Source organism: Mya arenaria, chromosome 6 (genome assembly GCF_026914265.1).
Source record: "Mya arenaria isolate MELC-2E11 chromosome 6, ASM2691426v1".
Classification (NCBI taxonomy): Eukaryota; Metazoa; Mollusca; class Bivalvia; order Myida; family Myidae; genus Mya; species Mya arenaria.
Window position 1 is genome coordinate 42,105,230 of NC_069127.1, and position 15,751 is coordinate 42,120,980.

General features: G+C 36.6%; 1 protein-coding gene across 3 annotated transcripts; it reads right to left on the bottom strand.

Moving 5' to 3' along the window:
* Window positions 1-8,139: 8,139 nt before the first annotated feature.
* Window positions 8,140-11,606, bottom strand: LOC128239122 (uncharacterized). 3 transcript variants are annotated; one of them, XM_052955606.1, is made up of 2 exons: window positions 11,542-11,606; window positions 8,140-9,634 (listed from the first exon to the last, which is right to left on the bottom strand). In XM_052955606.1, the coding sequence occupies exon 2, from the start codon at window positions 9,624-9,626 to the stop codon at window positions 8,901-8,903; it is 726 nt and encodes a 241-aa protein (XP_052811566.1). In that variant the 5' UTR covers window positions 9,627-9,634; window positions 11,542-11,606; the 3' UTR covers window positions 8,140-8,900. The 3 variants fall into 3 exon arrangements, with proteins under 3 accessions (XP_052811566.1, XP_052811565.1, XP_052811564.1); XM_052955605.1 differs by lacking the exon at window positions 11,542-11,606 and adding an exon at window positions 10,669-10,861; XM_052955604.1 differs by lacking the exon at window positions 11,542-11,606 and adding an exon at window positions 10,401-10,861.
* Between the last annotated feature and the right edge of the window lie 4,145 nt (window positions 11,607-15,751).

Sequence of the window (15,751 nt, forward strand, 5' to 3'; positions counted from 1 at the left end):
TACTGCTCCTCTAGCTGTTTATACTAAATCTTATTTGTTCAGAAGAGACGGAGTGAACGCAGCCTGAGTCCTCGTTTTTCTCGCTCCATTTCTTTGAAGTATGATAGCCAAAATTGTACATTGAAAACACTTATAAACGAGTCAAAACGATGTATGCACGTTTCTTCCCATTCATATTTGATATTTGTTTGTTTTTACTACTCTCATATATGAATTTTATGTGTTATGACTGAAAGTAGACAGTCGTCATTACGTCACGCCGTCAAAACATCATGTGCGACGTTTCACTACACAAATACTATTTTTTACATCGCACACAGTCAATACTCGGAATAGACGTCATTGATAGTGTGTACCGGCTGTGTGCGTGCCGATCTTTGTTTTGGGAAGCAGAACGGGATAGAATTTTAAATCAGTGAAAAATAACAAAAGGATACTTTACTGTTCGAAAAAGTGAAATATCATTTTTATTTAACTGATACATCTCTATAAACCCTTTAAAAGCATATAAAAACAACAACATTATAATCAATACCAATGGAAATGCCAGGAAAACAAGATAAACAAATTGATAAAGTATTCAAGCAAAGAAACTGAAGATGTTAAAGACAACAATAAATTCATTTGAAACAAGTACAAGAAATGAGTAAGTTTCAAAGATGAACAACCAGTCTACTTACCGATGATTATTAAAGATGCTATCTTTGTTCGATCAGAGGGTAACATATCTTTGAAGACCATGAAAAGCATATATTTGGGCGACAACTCTGTTCATGTCAGAAGAGGTACATCTCACTTCAAAACGACCAAGAGCAAGAAAAAAAAGTCAAATATGTCACGTATATGAAAATGGTTTTCGGGACTTGTCGTTTGTACCGGTGCTGGTTAATTATAAAACAAATGCATACAGACCATTCATTAATTGTATATTATCTGCAAATTATTACAAATGCCAAATTCAATGAAAAGAGCATTTTGTTTTGATGTGGATTGTAAAACAAGGCAAAAAGTCATTCCACTAGGTACATCATGTTTGGGCTTGGCAGGATAGTCATGCATTTTACATGCAAAACCGAACCCCCACCCCCAACCCACCTCCCGTTGTTAATTTTAAATAGTTCATAATCTGCTCATAAAATTAAATAGATTAAGAAAGTATTGTTAGAATTGCTCAAGATGACAAGTTTATCTTAAAAAACTTACAACACACTAAATTCTTAAAAGTTAAAAACGATACCATTACCAGCTATGAGTTTAACAACGATGTCGCGAACAACGATACTGTTAACAACGTTGACGTTAACAGTTAAATTTGTTAACATAAATACGATTAATAATAGTTCTAATTTCACAATTGGCACTAACATACAACAAATACAATGCACAACAATCAACTTTGTGTTGTATTTTCGGATGACATGGAATAGAACACGTTTTGAAAGCTTACCTCAGTTCAGTATGGAATGCTCATCGGTACTGACATTGCACCATAAAATAAAATTATATTGCAACGTACCAACTCAGGGGGTCCAACGTGTTTTGTGTTTGCCAAATTTTAAGTGAGAGAATTGTGTGAAGCGGAATAAAATGGCAGTGTTCGAAGATAGTTTGGTGTTTTGGGGGAATATTTTCACCTGGTAAGTAAGTGTTATCACTTTTCTCGCAATATAAATACGCCTACCCGGAGGCCACACGTGTAAGATTCTCTCAGTTTTTAAACCTATCTTTTTAGAGGCATTAACAAAAAAGTTATTGCATGTATAAGCTGAGCGATTAGTTGTTTACAAAGTGAAAATAGAAAGTTGCGTGACTTGAAACTGTGTTTTAGTCAAAGAGCACCTTTCTTGTACACTATTTAAGCTATTTTTCGTTGAATATTTGCATCTTTTTTATTTTCGACCGTAAGTGCATTTACATGGGCACTATACGGCCGATTTTTCTATGTTTAAACACCTTTTATGTTGGGCGAGAAAGTATTATGCAGTTTTTGTGTGATGCAGAATCAGAATAAGCGTCCTTTAATAGAAGTGTAATTTAGACACACGCTGTAAGACATGTTATTATTAGAACAAAATGCAATTTGTAAGCAAATAAGAACGTACCGTGTTATGCAATAATTACCAAAAACATATGTAAACTGTCCTAGCAATTCATATATTTGCTCATTAAATTATTACTCTTTATATCAATGTTCGAACTCTTGATGCAGCACGAACGTCTTACAATACAGAAAAAATGAATACAAACATTATCAGTCTGATATTATTTTACCACGAAAATCACGAAAATACGTTTTAAAACAGTGGTAGTCTTTGTTAGTTAGCGTTGTGCCCAAAGTTCCATTGCCAGACAACTTCCGGGGTTGGTGGAGGAGGTGTGTGTGTGGGGGGGGGAGAGACTACCACTGTTTTAAAAAGTATTTTCGTGATTTTTGTGGTAACATAGTATCCGACTGATAATGTTTGTATTCATTTTATTTGCCGTATTGCGAGACGTTCGTGTTAAATCAAGAGTTATTACATTGACATAAACATTATAAAGAGTATTAATTAATGAGCACATATATGAATTGCTAGAATAGTAAACAAGTGTATCTGGTAGGTAATTTTGCATAACAAATACACGGTGCGTTCTTATTGGATAACAAATTGCCTTTTGTTACAAAACTGAATCTGTCTTACAGCTCGTGTCTTAATTAAACTTTTATTAACACACGTTTAATCTGATTCTGCATCACACAAAAACCTCACCCGAGTAAGTGCACTTACCGTCGAAAAAAAAATATGCAAATATTCAACGAAAAATAGCTAAAATAGGTACAAGAAAGGTGCTCTTTGAATAAAAAACACCGTTTCAAGTCACGCAACTTTCTATTTTCACTTTGTAAACAACTAATCGCTCAGCTTATACATTCAAAAACATTTTTGTTAATGCCTCTAGATAGGTTTAAAAACTGAGAGAAGCTTACACGAGTGGCCTCCGGGTATGCGTATTTATATTGCGAGAAAAGTGAAAACACTTATGCACCAGTCAATTGTAACCACGGTCCCCCAGGTCCGGGGAATAGCGGGGACTTTGACTTTCGGTCCAGCCAACCCCGGGTAAAATCCCCGCCTTGCGGTGACGAACTGATGGTAAAATCACCGCCAAATGCCCCCGCACCCCAGGGACCCTAGGTAAGGCCCATTCACCGCTATATTTTGCGCGAAGACAAAACCATCGCATTCCACCGGCACTGCGGAGCCACCTGTAAGGTAAAAACACGACCCATTTCCACGGCTATCCCCAGTATACCCCCGGACCTAGGGGGCCGTGGTTACAATTGACTGGTGCATTACTTACCAGGTGGAAATATCCTCCCCAAAACACCAAAATATCTTCGAACACTGCCATTTTATTCCGTTTCACACAATTATCTCACTTAAAATTCGGCAAACACAAAACACGTTGGACCCCCCTTATCATGGACTGTGTACACTCTTTTAAAAATGTGTCAATATCAGTGTATGTATACCACGTGATAAATGACGTCATATATGCTACGTCGGAAGGCACTATTTTTCTTAAAATGAAGACTTAAAACAAAGATAACTTTTGTTTTACGTCACCATTTTGGATGAAACAAAGGGCAGTCTATGCCGCTAAAGGAGCCCCGCCTTCGTTTTATTACCGGAGTTTGATATGGCGATTAGTTTCATCAAACACTTTGACAACACTTTGTTTGACTCCTTCGTACTTCACAGAATTGTTAACATTTGCCAAAAATGAGCACTATAACTTGCGTTCTTCAGAAAACAAGGATCTTTTTGTTGTAAAACCTAGAACAAACTATATCAAAAATACATTTGCCTATAAAGCAATGAAAATTTGGAATAATCTTCCTACATACATAAAATGTCAAGATAAGCTACCAGCCTTTAAACATGCATTAAAAGGCTACTTATTGGCAAAATAATTTTATCACATGAACAAAAAATCTTGACACTTTATTTAAATCACATTATAATAAATAGTTCATTGTTTACATGAATTGTGTTAATGTACGTATATGACATTCTTGCAACAACTTGTAATGGATACTACCAAATATGTAAATATATTGATTGAATGTGGTTTTACTGAATATATCTACATTATTTACAGTATGAAATTATTGTAATTTATAATCATCATATTAAACTGAGTTGTGTTTGTCGAAGAAATGTATGATAGTGATAGTGTGAATGTATGTTTTGTATGTTGCTTAATATGTATAGTACATGTGTTTTTGTAATACTTTTTGTGTGAAGGCCATGCTGGAAATAAGTAGTATGTCTGTAATGATTGTACACTTAGTATGTTACCTTCGTTAAATAAAGTTGTTATTATTATTATTATTATTATTATACAAACCTGTTTCCAACATAATTTTTGAGAGAGCTCCGTCAGACGACCGTATTTGGAAAAGGTTTGTCGAAGTGTTTTAAGAAACTAAACTCTCAATCAAACTCTGGTAAAAGACCGAAGGCGGGGCTACGTCAGCGGCGTACACTGCGCTATGCTTCATTTAAACTGGTGAAGAAATAGTGAAGTCATATTTGTTTAAAGTCTTCATTCGAAGCAAAATGTTGCCTTCCAACGTAGCATTTATGACGCAATTTATCACGTTATTACACACACTGAATATGGTCACCATAAAACTATTTCCCACATAATATCAATAACATTTGCAAGTGTGTACAACATTAAGGATAATTGATTTATACATGTATAGTACTTCAATATTGGAAAAACCACATGGGATTTCCATATACATACAGATTGCGCATGCTTTCAATTGATGAATAAATATAAATGTGGACTGCTTGTTAAATGAATTACACAGTGCGTATCCATATCGGTACCCTCCTTGCGAAATCTACTGAAACAGAACCCTTTTTGCACATGCACCGGTCATTCTCTGCTTAAAACAAATCGGCGATGGACAACAATCCAGTTAATTTTCATTCTACTGATGAAAGGAGGTATGTCATGTGCAAAAAAGAAGTATACCACTGAACACTCGAATGTTATAGCTATGTCTTTTTGTGTAATGTGCCCATTTTTCAATTACTGCAACTCCACAATAAGCTACACAATATCGATGTCTTGCCTCGCCCACCGCCTCTGCATGTTCTGGGCTTAAATGAACCACTGGTTTGATTATGTACACACCATACATATGACATGTATTCATTTATATATCATATTCATACAAATTGAAATAATTTGTCAAAAATATATGTAAAATTCAATAAAACATCCTACTTTCGGTTTCACAGCGGCACGGGTAACCTCTTTGCTATTGATTTTTTTATACCTTTATATATCTTGTGTATATATGTCTAAGTGTACGTTTGTCTGTCAGTGAATGTGGCGTTTGAGTGTACGTTTGTCTGTCAGTGAATGTGGCGTCTGAGTGTATGTGTTTGCCTCTCAGTGAATGTTGCGTCTGAGTGTACGTTTGTCTGTCAGTGAATGTGGCGTCTAAGTATACGTTTGTCTGTCAGTGAATGTGGCGTCTGAGTATACGTTTGTCTGTCAGTGAATGTGGCGTCTGAGTTGAGTTTTCGTTTGCCTCTCAGTGAATGTGGCGTCTGAGTATACATTTGTCTGTCAGTGAATGTGGCGTCTGAGTATACGTTTGTCTGTCAGTGAATGTGGCGTCCGAGTGTACGGTTGTCCCTCAGTGAATGTGGCGTCTGAGTGTACGTTTGTCTGTCAGTGAATAAATCGTCTGAGTGTAAGTTTGCCTCTCAGTGAATGTGGCGTCTGAGTGCACGTTCGTCTGTCAGTGAATGTGGTGTCTGAGTATACGTTTGTCTGTCAGTGAATGTGGCGTCTGAGTATACGTTTGTCTGTAAGTGAATGTGGCGTCTGAGTATACGTTTTTCTGTCAGTGAATGTGGCGTCTGAGTATGCATTTGTCCCTCAGTGAATGTGGCGTCTGAGTGTAAGTTTGCCTCTCAGTGAATGTTGCGTCTGAGTATACGTTTGTCTCTTAGTGAATGTGGCGTCTGAGTGCACGTTGCCTCTCAGTGAATGTGGAGTCTGAGTATACGTTTGTCTGTCAGTGAATGTGGCGTCTGAGTGTACGTTTGTCTGTCAGTGAATGTGGCGTCTGAGTATACGTTTGTCTGTCAGTGAATGTGGCGTCTGAGTATACGTTTGTCCGGCAGTGAATGTGGCGTCTGAGTGTAAGTTTGCCTCTCAGTGAATGTGGCGTCTGAGTATACGTTTGTCTCTCAGTGAATGTGGTGTCTGAGTGTAAGTTTGTCTGTCAGTGAATGTGGCGTTTGAGTGTACGTTTGTCTGTCAGTGAATGTGGCGTCTGAGTGTATGTGTTTGCCTCTCAGTGAATGTTGTGTCTGAGTGTAAGTTTGTCTGTCAATGAATGTGGCGTCTAAGTATACGTTTGTCTCTCAGTGAATGTGGTGTCTGAGTGTAAGTTTGTCTGTCAGTGAATGTGGCGTCTGAGTGTACGTTTGTCTCTCAGTGAATGTGGCGTTTGAGTGTACGCTTGTTTGTCAGTGAATGGTGCATTTGAGTGTACGTTTGTCTGTCAGAGAATGTGGCGTCTGAGTGTATGTGTTTGCCTCTGAGTGAATGTGGCGTCTGTGTGTACGTTTTCCCCTCAGTGAATGTGGCGTCTGAGCATACGTTTGTCTCTCAGTGAGTGTGACGTCTGAGTGTACGTTTGCCTCTCAGTGAATTAGGTGTCTGTGTGTACCTTTGCCTCTATGTGTACCTAAGTTTCAGTTTGCCGTTCAGTGAATGTATCGTCTGAGTGTAAGTTTGCCTCTCAGTAAATATTCAGTAAAAGTTTGCCGTTTAGTGAATGTAGCGTATGTTTGTAAGTTTGCCGTTTGCACCTAAGTGTAAGCGTGCCTGTCAATATGTTAATCTGCACCCTTAAGGGCGGTCGTGTGTGTTTTCAACTTAGCATGCCCATGAATGCTCGTCTTGTTTATGATATTCTAGATTTTTGTTTATTTGAAATGTTTGACATAGTTTAAGTGAACGTTTCGCGACCTGCTGTTACGCCTGCGTGTTTGACTATCTGTTTGTGTCAGTGAGTGTACTCCGGTGTGTACGCTCGCATTTATGTTATGTATTCTTATAATTCAAACCCATACTTTAAAACCAGTTGTTTTTTTCTCTTTTCTACAATGTATCTTCATTAACAACATACTTCGGGACAAACCCAATAAATGAATCGACTATGTCACGTACGCCAATAACCAAAATACAGTGCACGGAATACTTGGCTGTGATTGGCTTGTTCGAAGAACTGAACTGTAACTCGTTATAACACTGCAATAAAGGGACAGTTTATCGATGTAGTTCAAGAAAACTCCTCGACATTAAGAAATCGTATGCCTTTCGAAATGATGTATTTCATTTAAAGGAAAACAACATAATTCCTTATAGTCGTAACGACCCGGCCATCTTCGGCACATTCGGAACTCCTCGGCCAATTTCTATCGAAAACAACCTCGGGTGTATGCCGGTACATCAGTAGAAGTAGTTCGTAAAACTTTGATTTATATTATTAATTTTATGTAGTGTTTTAAGGTGTATTTGAATATTAAAGTTTAAATTGATTGCCAGTGAAGTGTATTATTGCAAACATAATTAAGATTCCCAAGAGTAAAGTTATAAAGTTTAATTACTGAATTGAAATTACTACGCGATCTACTTTGCAGCGTGGTTAAAGTGAACATATTTCTGACATTGTACACCGTTCATATACATCCGAGTTGTTTTCTAAAGAAAACGGCCGAGAAGCTCCGAATGTCTCCGACAATGTCGGAAAAATATTTGGATGCTAGCCGAGCGTGTTCCGAATGAATTTCATAATTGTTTTTATCAAAACAATCCTGTATGTAAAAGCAGCAGCGGGGAGCGTTCAAAACAATAAAACATACACTTATAAAACATTCCAATGTTTACAAATTTGTTCTCCCATACTTTATTGAATATTATAATATATTTAATTATGCTGTTTTTCTGAAAGTGGAGGAGTGCCTAAAAGCCTGTAGCTTTTCTGGACATATTTTTATGACAATTATGACTTATTAAATATAAGAACGAGATTCATAATAGTTATGTTTACTGGGAAATTCGCCACGAGACATTTCAATAAATATGACAACAAGTAAAAAGATATAAACATGTTTTTAACAATATGAAATCTTAGTGATATAAATATATCAAATAAATTAGATAGAACAGATGGAAGATGGGTGAGAAAACAGATCTGCTGTAAAAGATAGGATGAGATCGAAGGAAAGAGAATACAGAATACTGTTTGGTCAACGTGTGTTAAAGCTGCACTCTCACAGATTGACCGTTTTCACAACTTGTATTTATTTTTATTTTTTTCATTTGTTTTTGTTTTTGAATGAGCCATTTTTTGGTAAAATGTCTGGAACAAGAGAATACAGGACTGCTGGCAAAAGATCAGGTCGCAGTTTTTCATATTTTCGTTCGGAAAATGAAATTTATGGAAAGAAGCGTTACTCATGTTTTAAGACAAATGAAATTTTCGACAGTTTCCCCAAAAAATGAGATCTTGTCTATTGAGGGTTGAAGGCATTGATACCAAAATTAGCTGAATTTGAAGAAAAACATTTTAAAACTGTCATTCTGTGAGAGTGCAGCTTTAAATATTGAACGTAAAAATATTAAAATGATATATCTAACAAATGTGATGAAATAAAGTGCACAACGTTTAAACAAAGCACATTTTCAATGCGATGTTGAAAAATCAACAACATAGTCATAGTCGGCACAACATAGCATAATGGAACTTTAAAACGAGTTCAACTGAATTTGGTTTCAATCTTTACAACAGGTTGGTATGTAAGTGGGGACAAATCTTATGATAGTTCTTCCATATCCTCAAATCCTTCATCTAAACTTCCGTCATGATCAGATTCGTCACTTCCGTTAATGAGAGAAAGAAGTTCCTCTGCCAGATTTAGTGCCAACTTTTGTGCATTTTCTGATAACCCAGAATTTGCAAGTATTTCGTCTTCTCGTTGCCTAGCACTGTTCTGTCCTTGTTGCCTGGCAACAGTATCATCTTGTTTCATGCCGCCCATGTCTGACACGTTGCCGGTTTCACTAGATTGCACACTTGGTTGAGAACATTCAACATTATCTGGTATATTCACCTTATTGTCTATAGGTTGTTCATCTTTTTCCGTAATATTTTGATCCTCTGTTCTTGAAGCATTGTTTACTCCATCAGCGTGAAAACTGAGATTATTACCAAATAAAAATTGAAGCTGTAGTAATTTATAGTGTTCGTAGAGTTGAAATTGTATTCCTACAACCATTGGATGATTCAACGGCAGTTTTTCATCTTCTAGCAAATATCTCAGCGCCTCCTGTGCACAGTCGATATAACCAGCAAAATAGTCATTGCCCGGTACCAAAGTTGAGAATAGAGTCTCTTGACTATATGGCACTGAATGCAGTTGTGTGTAACCTAAATGCGGTGTATGATACGGCAGTGTATTCTCCATCACGTGCGGTTTTGAAATTGTCGTCTGCTGAGTGGAAAGAGAAAGACCAGTGTCCATCGTGGAAGTTGTCAACATTTACTGTCCTGCAAAACAGAAGAAAAGAACATAATTATATGTCCAGAAGTTCTCCATTTAAGTAATTCAGCAATAAGTTATAAAATGAAAATACTCCAGTGCATGTCAGTAGCAAAAGTTTGCCTTCCCGACCAATAAATGCAGGTAAACTTATTATTGTTATGATAATCACGCCTTCAAAGGTCTCTTAAAAGCCCGTTGGCCATTAAAAATAATAATAAATAAATAAATAAATAAATAAATAAATAATAATAATAATAATAATAATAATAATAATAATAATAATAATGAATGATGATGATGATGTTGATGATGATGATGATGATGATGATGATGATGATGAATAAATATAACAATGAATATAACAGGTTTATAATAATAATAATAATAATGATAATAATAATAATAATAGTAATAATAAAAGTTGTTCATTAAAATTGTTCAATACTTAGCTAGCCTCTTTGAAACGATAAAAATCATTGCAACATTATCAATTTAAATTGGGAAATAATAATGAAAGAAAATGGTATTTGAACAGTTTTGATAAAGCCTAGTCTGATTAATTAATAAACTTGTGAAGCTTTGTAAAATAATATTATTCAGAAATTTAAAAAAAAAACATATTTGATGCAGTTTTAGTGTAATGACATGCTATGAATTCATGATTATTATTATACATAAAACATTTAAAACTACAATAATTTATAAGTAAATTACACTGCATTACATAAGGTTAAAATATGTTAATGTTGTATTCTTTAATAAAATCACTACCTGGTTAAATTATCCTGTCATATCTTTCCAACTTCTGCAAATTATCCTTTTATGACCTTAAATAATCAACTTTTCTGTATCGAACAATATTTGTAAAAAGTTAAATAATCAAGCAGCTTCGACATTCAATATTTCTCCTCTTAAAAGTCAACTCCCAAGTAATACTGCACGTTATTTATAAAGGCTCCATACGAAAGCCCAGATCCTATGTACACATGTATCTTTTCAAAATTATCACACAACTAAAGGTTGTTGTATTTGTCCCTACTTTTATTCACAGTGGTTGGTTGGGTTTTCACAGAGCGCGGCAGATGTTCAGCATAACAGCTGGTCCGGCGAAGCGTGCCGAAGTTATCCGATTGTCAACAAAGGGAGCAGACGACAAATAAGGGCTACAGAAGATCCGAGCTCCTTTACCGACGCTGCATTGTGTGAACGAAACATATGTGATGGAATTTGAAGTAAGAATCAAATAAAATGTATTGATCCTGCAGTAACAGCCCGATAATGACAAAGAAACTCTATCGCAGTGGTTTTCACCGCTGGCTCCAAGCTTCAGGGTTTCCAATAATCGTTATATTGTGGCAGAATAGTATATTGTATCTTTGAATCTCTTTTCCACTACGTTGCTAGAATTGTTGGACTAAAACGATGTTTACTGTGCATGGTTGTGGAATTTGCAAAACCCAGGAGTTGGATCAACATCTCGTATATACATTCAACCAGTTAACAGTGACATACACGTATTCAACGACGCCCAAATCTTCTTGCTCTAGGTCATAGACTTCAATAATAAATCAAATAAGTTTAAATTGAAAAGAACAAACAAACAAAAACTGAACGCGTCCCAATATTCTTGCCCGCGGCCATAGACTTTATTGATAAAACAAATACATGTATTTGAAAAACAACGACAACACCACCACCACCAACAACAACAACATCAACAAGAGCAGCAACAACAACAACATCAACACCACCACCATCAACAATGACAATTACAGCAACACCGGCAACACCAACGACGACAACAACTGACCCTTTATAGAGTAAAAAGCTCTGAACGGTTTGAAAAAGAACTTAAAGCATATAAATCGCACGAGTCATACTTCATCATTCGCTATAGTAACTGACTACATACCGTAGTAACTGTGCTCGCTGGAGCAAAACTGAATTTCCGTGACTTAACTGCATTACACTTTAAGTGCACACATTTAAACCAATTTAACTCCCAATTTCAATGCTACTGGGGTCATATATCTTCCCGTGGTATTGAAAGTACATACAGTTTGATATTATCGCGATATTTTGGTCCAGTTCTACTTCACATAATTTTACAATAAAAAGAACACCCTTAATAAGATGTACTTTTATTTGAATGTGTGCCTATTTATTTGATTTGATCAATTCTTCTCTAAAATGCACGATTTCCCAACGTTCTTAGGCGATAGACTGCAGTAAGTTTAAAGATGAACCCAAGTAAACAGTTCGGATATTTCTATTTCTATTTATTTTCAACGTTCTTTTTGAAAGTCATGCAGTGATACAGCAGAACTCGGTCATGTTCGAAAAACATAACATTTACATAACGGATTTTTTTCATTTGTAGGTCACCGTTTCGGCTACAAGTGTCTAAATGTTTTCGTTGTCTAATCTAATGTCAAGTTCAAAAATAAGTTTGCATTGCACATTCAGTGTCAGACACTTAAACGAAACGACAGGCAAACGTTCGATGCTTGTGGCTTATTACTTCGAAATTGCCACACCTTATGTTCGAAAATGCCCAAGTTCTCATGTTTCCCACGGCGTCATAGCAGCGAAACTTTAAATAAGTTAACCCCGTATTCAATAAAGCGCCTCGTAACTTTGACACTCGGGTCCCAAAAAGGGGCTACACTCGCCTAATATAAAGCCTTCTATCGGAATCTGGCATCTAAATCGAAGGCAATTACAGTTTCGATCCGGCTAATTACAGTTTTGAATATAAACGAGTTAGAACGCAGATGTTAACTCCAGTGTTGACGAAACAAAGCGCTCAAGTTGGGTCATAAGAGTTTAAACGTACCCCGCGAAACTTATTTTTGAATGCATCTTTAAGTTGCATCTGACAACTCGATTTTTAGGCAAAATCAGTTTTGCATAACATAAGTTGCTGTTAGTGGTGTATGAATTTTGATAGAAAATAAGATGGCAAGAACATAATTACTTGTGTTAGTAAACTGCTATGTATACCATTTTTTATATTCGTTATTGTCATTTCGGTAATATGAATATTATGTCGTCCTTCTTGTCATCATCTTTATCATTATCGTCGTCGTTAATTTGAATGCTGCCGCTACGGCTGGACTAGACAGTGCCCAATGGCTGGGATAAATATTTGCATCCATCCAAAAGTACATCCATCCAAAAGTACATCTATCCAATCTTAATTTAAAACATTTTTTTTTCTTTCCATGGACCAGCAGATACACCTTTTTTGCAAGAAAGAAAATGCCCATGCCTGTATAACACACCATCTTTTGTTATGGGTGATTGACTTTATCTTGTCATGATAACATCATAATAGTTGTTTCCATCTGTCAGCCATTACGACCCAAATATGGGTGTTTTAAATTTTGCTTTGTATCAAATTAATGAACAATCTGGCGCACAATTTACAAATGTACGTTATCTTTTGCAGCAGTTTATTAATATCTTAATCTCAAGACTATAAGGGTGTTTAAACAGTCAGCCCTCGTGCGCGAACACTTGATAAGGCGATATAACATATTTGTAATTGAAAACATCTTCAAAAAAGTGCGGGTTATTAAATGTTATCAATATTGTCCTTTCCGATAACTTGGTTACTTCCCCTGATTTCTAAGGGAGGCTACTCCATTTCCTACTTCCGGGGAATACATTTTGCAAGATGGCCGACGTAGACAATGAGATCACTGGGGCGTGTATGAATAACAATGAGTTGACACCATTTAAGGTCGTCGATTTGAAAAGATACCTTGCGAACCGGAAATTGAATGTATCAGGTCTTAAATGCGAATTGATTGAGAGGATAAAAGGCGCATATAGACTTTCTATAACTGACAAACGCGTGCTGGAGGAGAGAGATCGGGAAGAAAGAGAGAGAAGAGCAACCGAACGCTTTATCCTCCCATGTGGCGAGGGTCTTCCACCGCCATCAACACTGAAGGCATGGAAGTCCACTATTGATCTGTTTCCTGCTGTAGAGGAAAAGGATATATACAACTACATTGTACTGAAAAGAGACTCGAAACGTCAATTGAAGGCGAGGACTTATTATGTGGACGGACATGTACAGAAAGTTGAGGTATGTCAAATAGTGAGTTTATAATAAGTCTGAGGCTGTTTTTTCTGCCATGTTTACTTCATCTAGTTATATAATTAGCTCAAGGGGACTATTTTGACTTGGACATAAAAATAATTTGGTGTGAAAAATGTACTCAACATTTTTATGTAGGCGGGGCTAGCCACAATTAAGGGGGGTGTGGTGGATGCAAGCACATGTATGTGTCGAACCACACTGACTATATACTTATCTTAATTTTAAAAAAAATAATGTATTTTGTACAATTTTCATATGTTCTATGATGTATGTTGTTTATTTATTGTCATTTAAATTAAAATATTATTTATAATTTATTCTTCAGGTCCATCTCATAAGCGAAGAGTGCAGCCACTGTTATGTTCAAGCTTCCGTGCTGCCATCATTTCCAACTGCAGACAAAAGAAAGTCACCAGAGTACCAACCCTGGATCCTTCTGTCGAAAGTGACTGGCTGCATACACTCCGCGTTCTGCAACTGTCCAGCTGGGTAAGTTGAATTAATTTGTGATAAATCAAAGTCTCTGATCTGCATTGATGAAAGGTGTCAAACCCACACACGCTAGGCTATTTTGTCAGTATTATCAAATACTTAAACTTGGGGCATTCTTCAAACTATTTCATATCTTCTTATCAAACTTGGTACACTTGTTACAAGAGACAAAAAAGCACATGTTATAACTGTCATAATTTTGGCTTTCATGGTTAGCTGAGTTTTGCTATTTTTTTCTGAATGAAAGAACAGGCGAGCTTATGTATTGATTCAATGAACTCCCTTCACCGTGTTGGTGTTCACTTATGGCACTGTTTGTGTTTTGTATGTTCATGGCCTACCAGGAAATACTAAGTGTAAAATACTGTGTATTCACCTCCATTTTCAAACTTTAATGTTTTGGAATATACATGTAAGTATAACAAGTAAAAAGGCACACATGTAAATGAATTTTTTTATTTTCATCTAGTGAAGGTGAATGCTGCAACCATATTGGTGCCCTGCTGTATGGACTTGAAGACCTGACGCGTAAAAAAACCCTTGCTCCAACATCCAAACCCTGTGCCTGGAACAACTTCAGCATGCTGTCTGCACCACGGAAACGTAAGCTGTCGCCTAGGAAATCTGAAGATCTTATGTTCTCAAAGAAGAAACTGTACAACGTGTCAGTACGTAAAGTTTCTGTAAACAAAAACCATGAACTGAACTCTATCAATGGATGCACTGTTAACATTGACAGATTTAGGCAGAAACTGGTTGGTTCGAAGTTGAATGTAGGCTGGTTAAAAAACTTTGAAATTGAAACAACTGAAAATGAACCAGATCTCCCTGTGTTACATTCTGTGCCATTCAACTACCATGATAGTGTAAACTTGAGGGACAGTTCTAGTAAGACAGTGTTTTTGGATCATTTTGACTCTTTGAAGCAAAGCGCTGAAGAAATTCAATTAACTGAAATCTTAACAAGGGGCCAAAAAAGTGGGAAATGGCAAGAGGCCAGAAAAGAACGCCTAACAGCTTCAAACTTTGGCAGCATCTGTCGTAGGAAAGAATCAACTGAACCTGACGGACTCCTGCGGCAGATGTTGTATTCCAATTTCACAAGCAAGTACACAGAATATGGAATTAAACATGAGAAGGCTGCAAAGAGAATGTATGCGAAAGCAATGCAAACTGACCACAAAGGACTAGCAGTTAAAGACAGTGGTCTAGTTGTATGTGCCGACAGACCCTACCTTGGTGCCAGTCCAGATGGGCTTGTGTTCTGTTCACATTGTACAGAAAGTGTTGGTCTGGTTGAGATTAAGTGTCCTGCCTCTAAGAAATGGAGGATGCAAACGCCTGAGGAATGCTGTGAAGACAATGATTTTTTTTGTCAGTTAGAGAATGGCAAGGTGTTACTCAAGGAAACACACAAATATTACTACCAGGTCCAAGGGCAGATGGGAATCACCGGGAGGAAATGGTGTGATTTTGTAGTTTGGACATGTGTAGGTCTTTCTATACAGAGAATTGCATT

What these genes read in the sequence shown, in the direction of transcription:
- LOC128239122 (XM_052955606.1), bottom strand. Translation starts at nt 9,626, where the DNA reads ATGTTGACAACTTCCACGATGGACACTGGTCTTTCTCTTTCCACTCAG.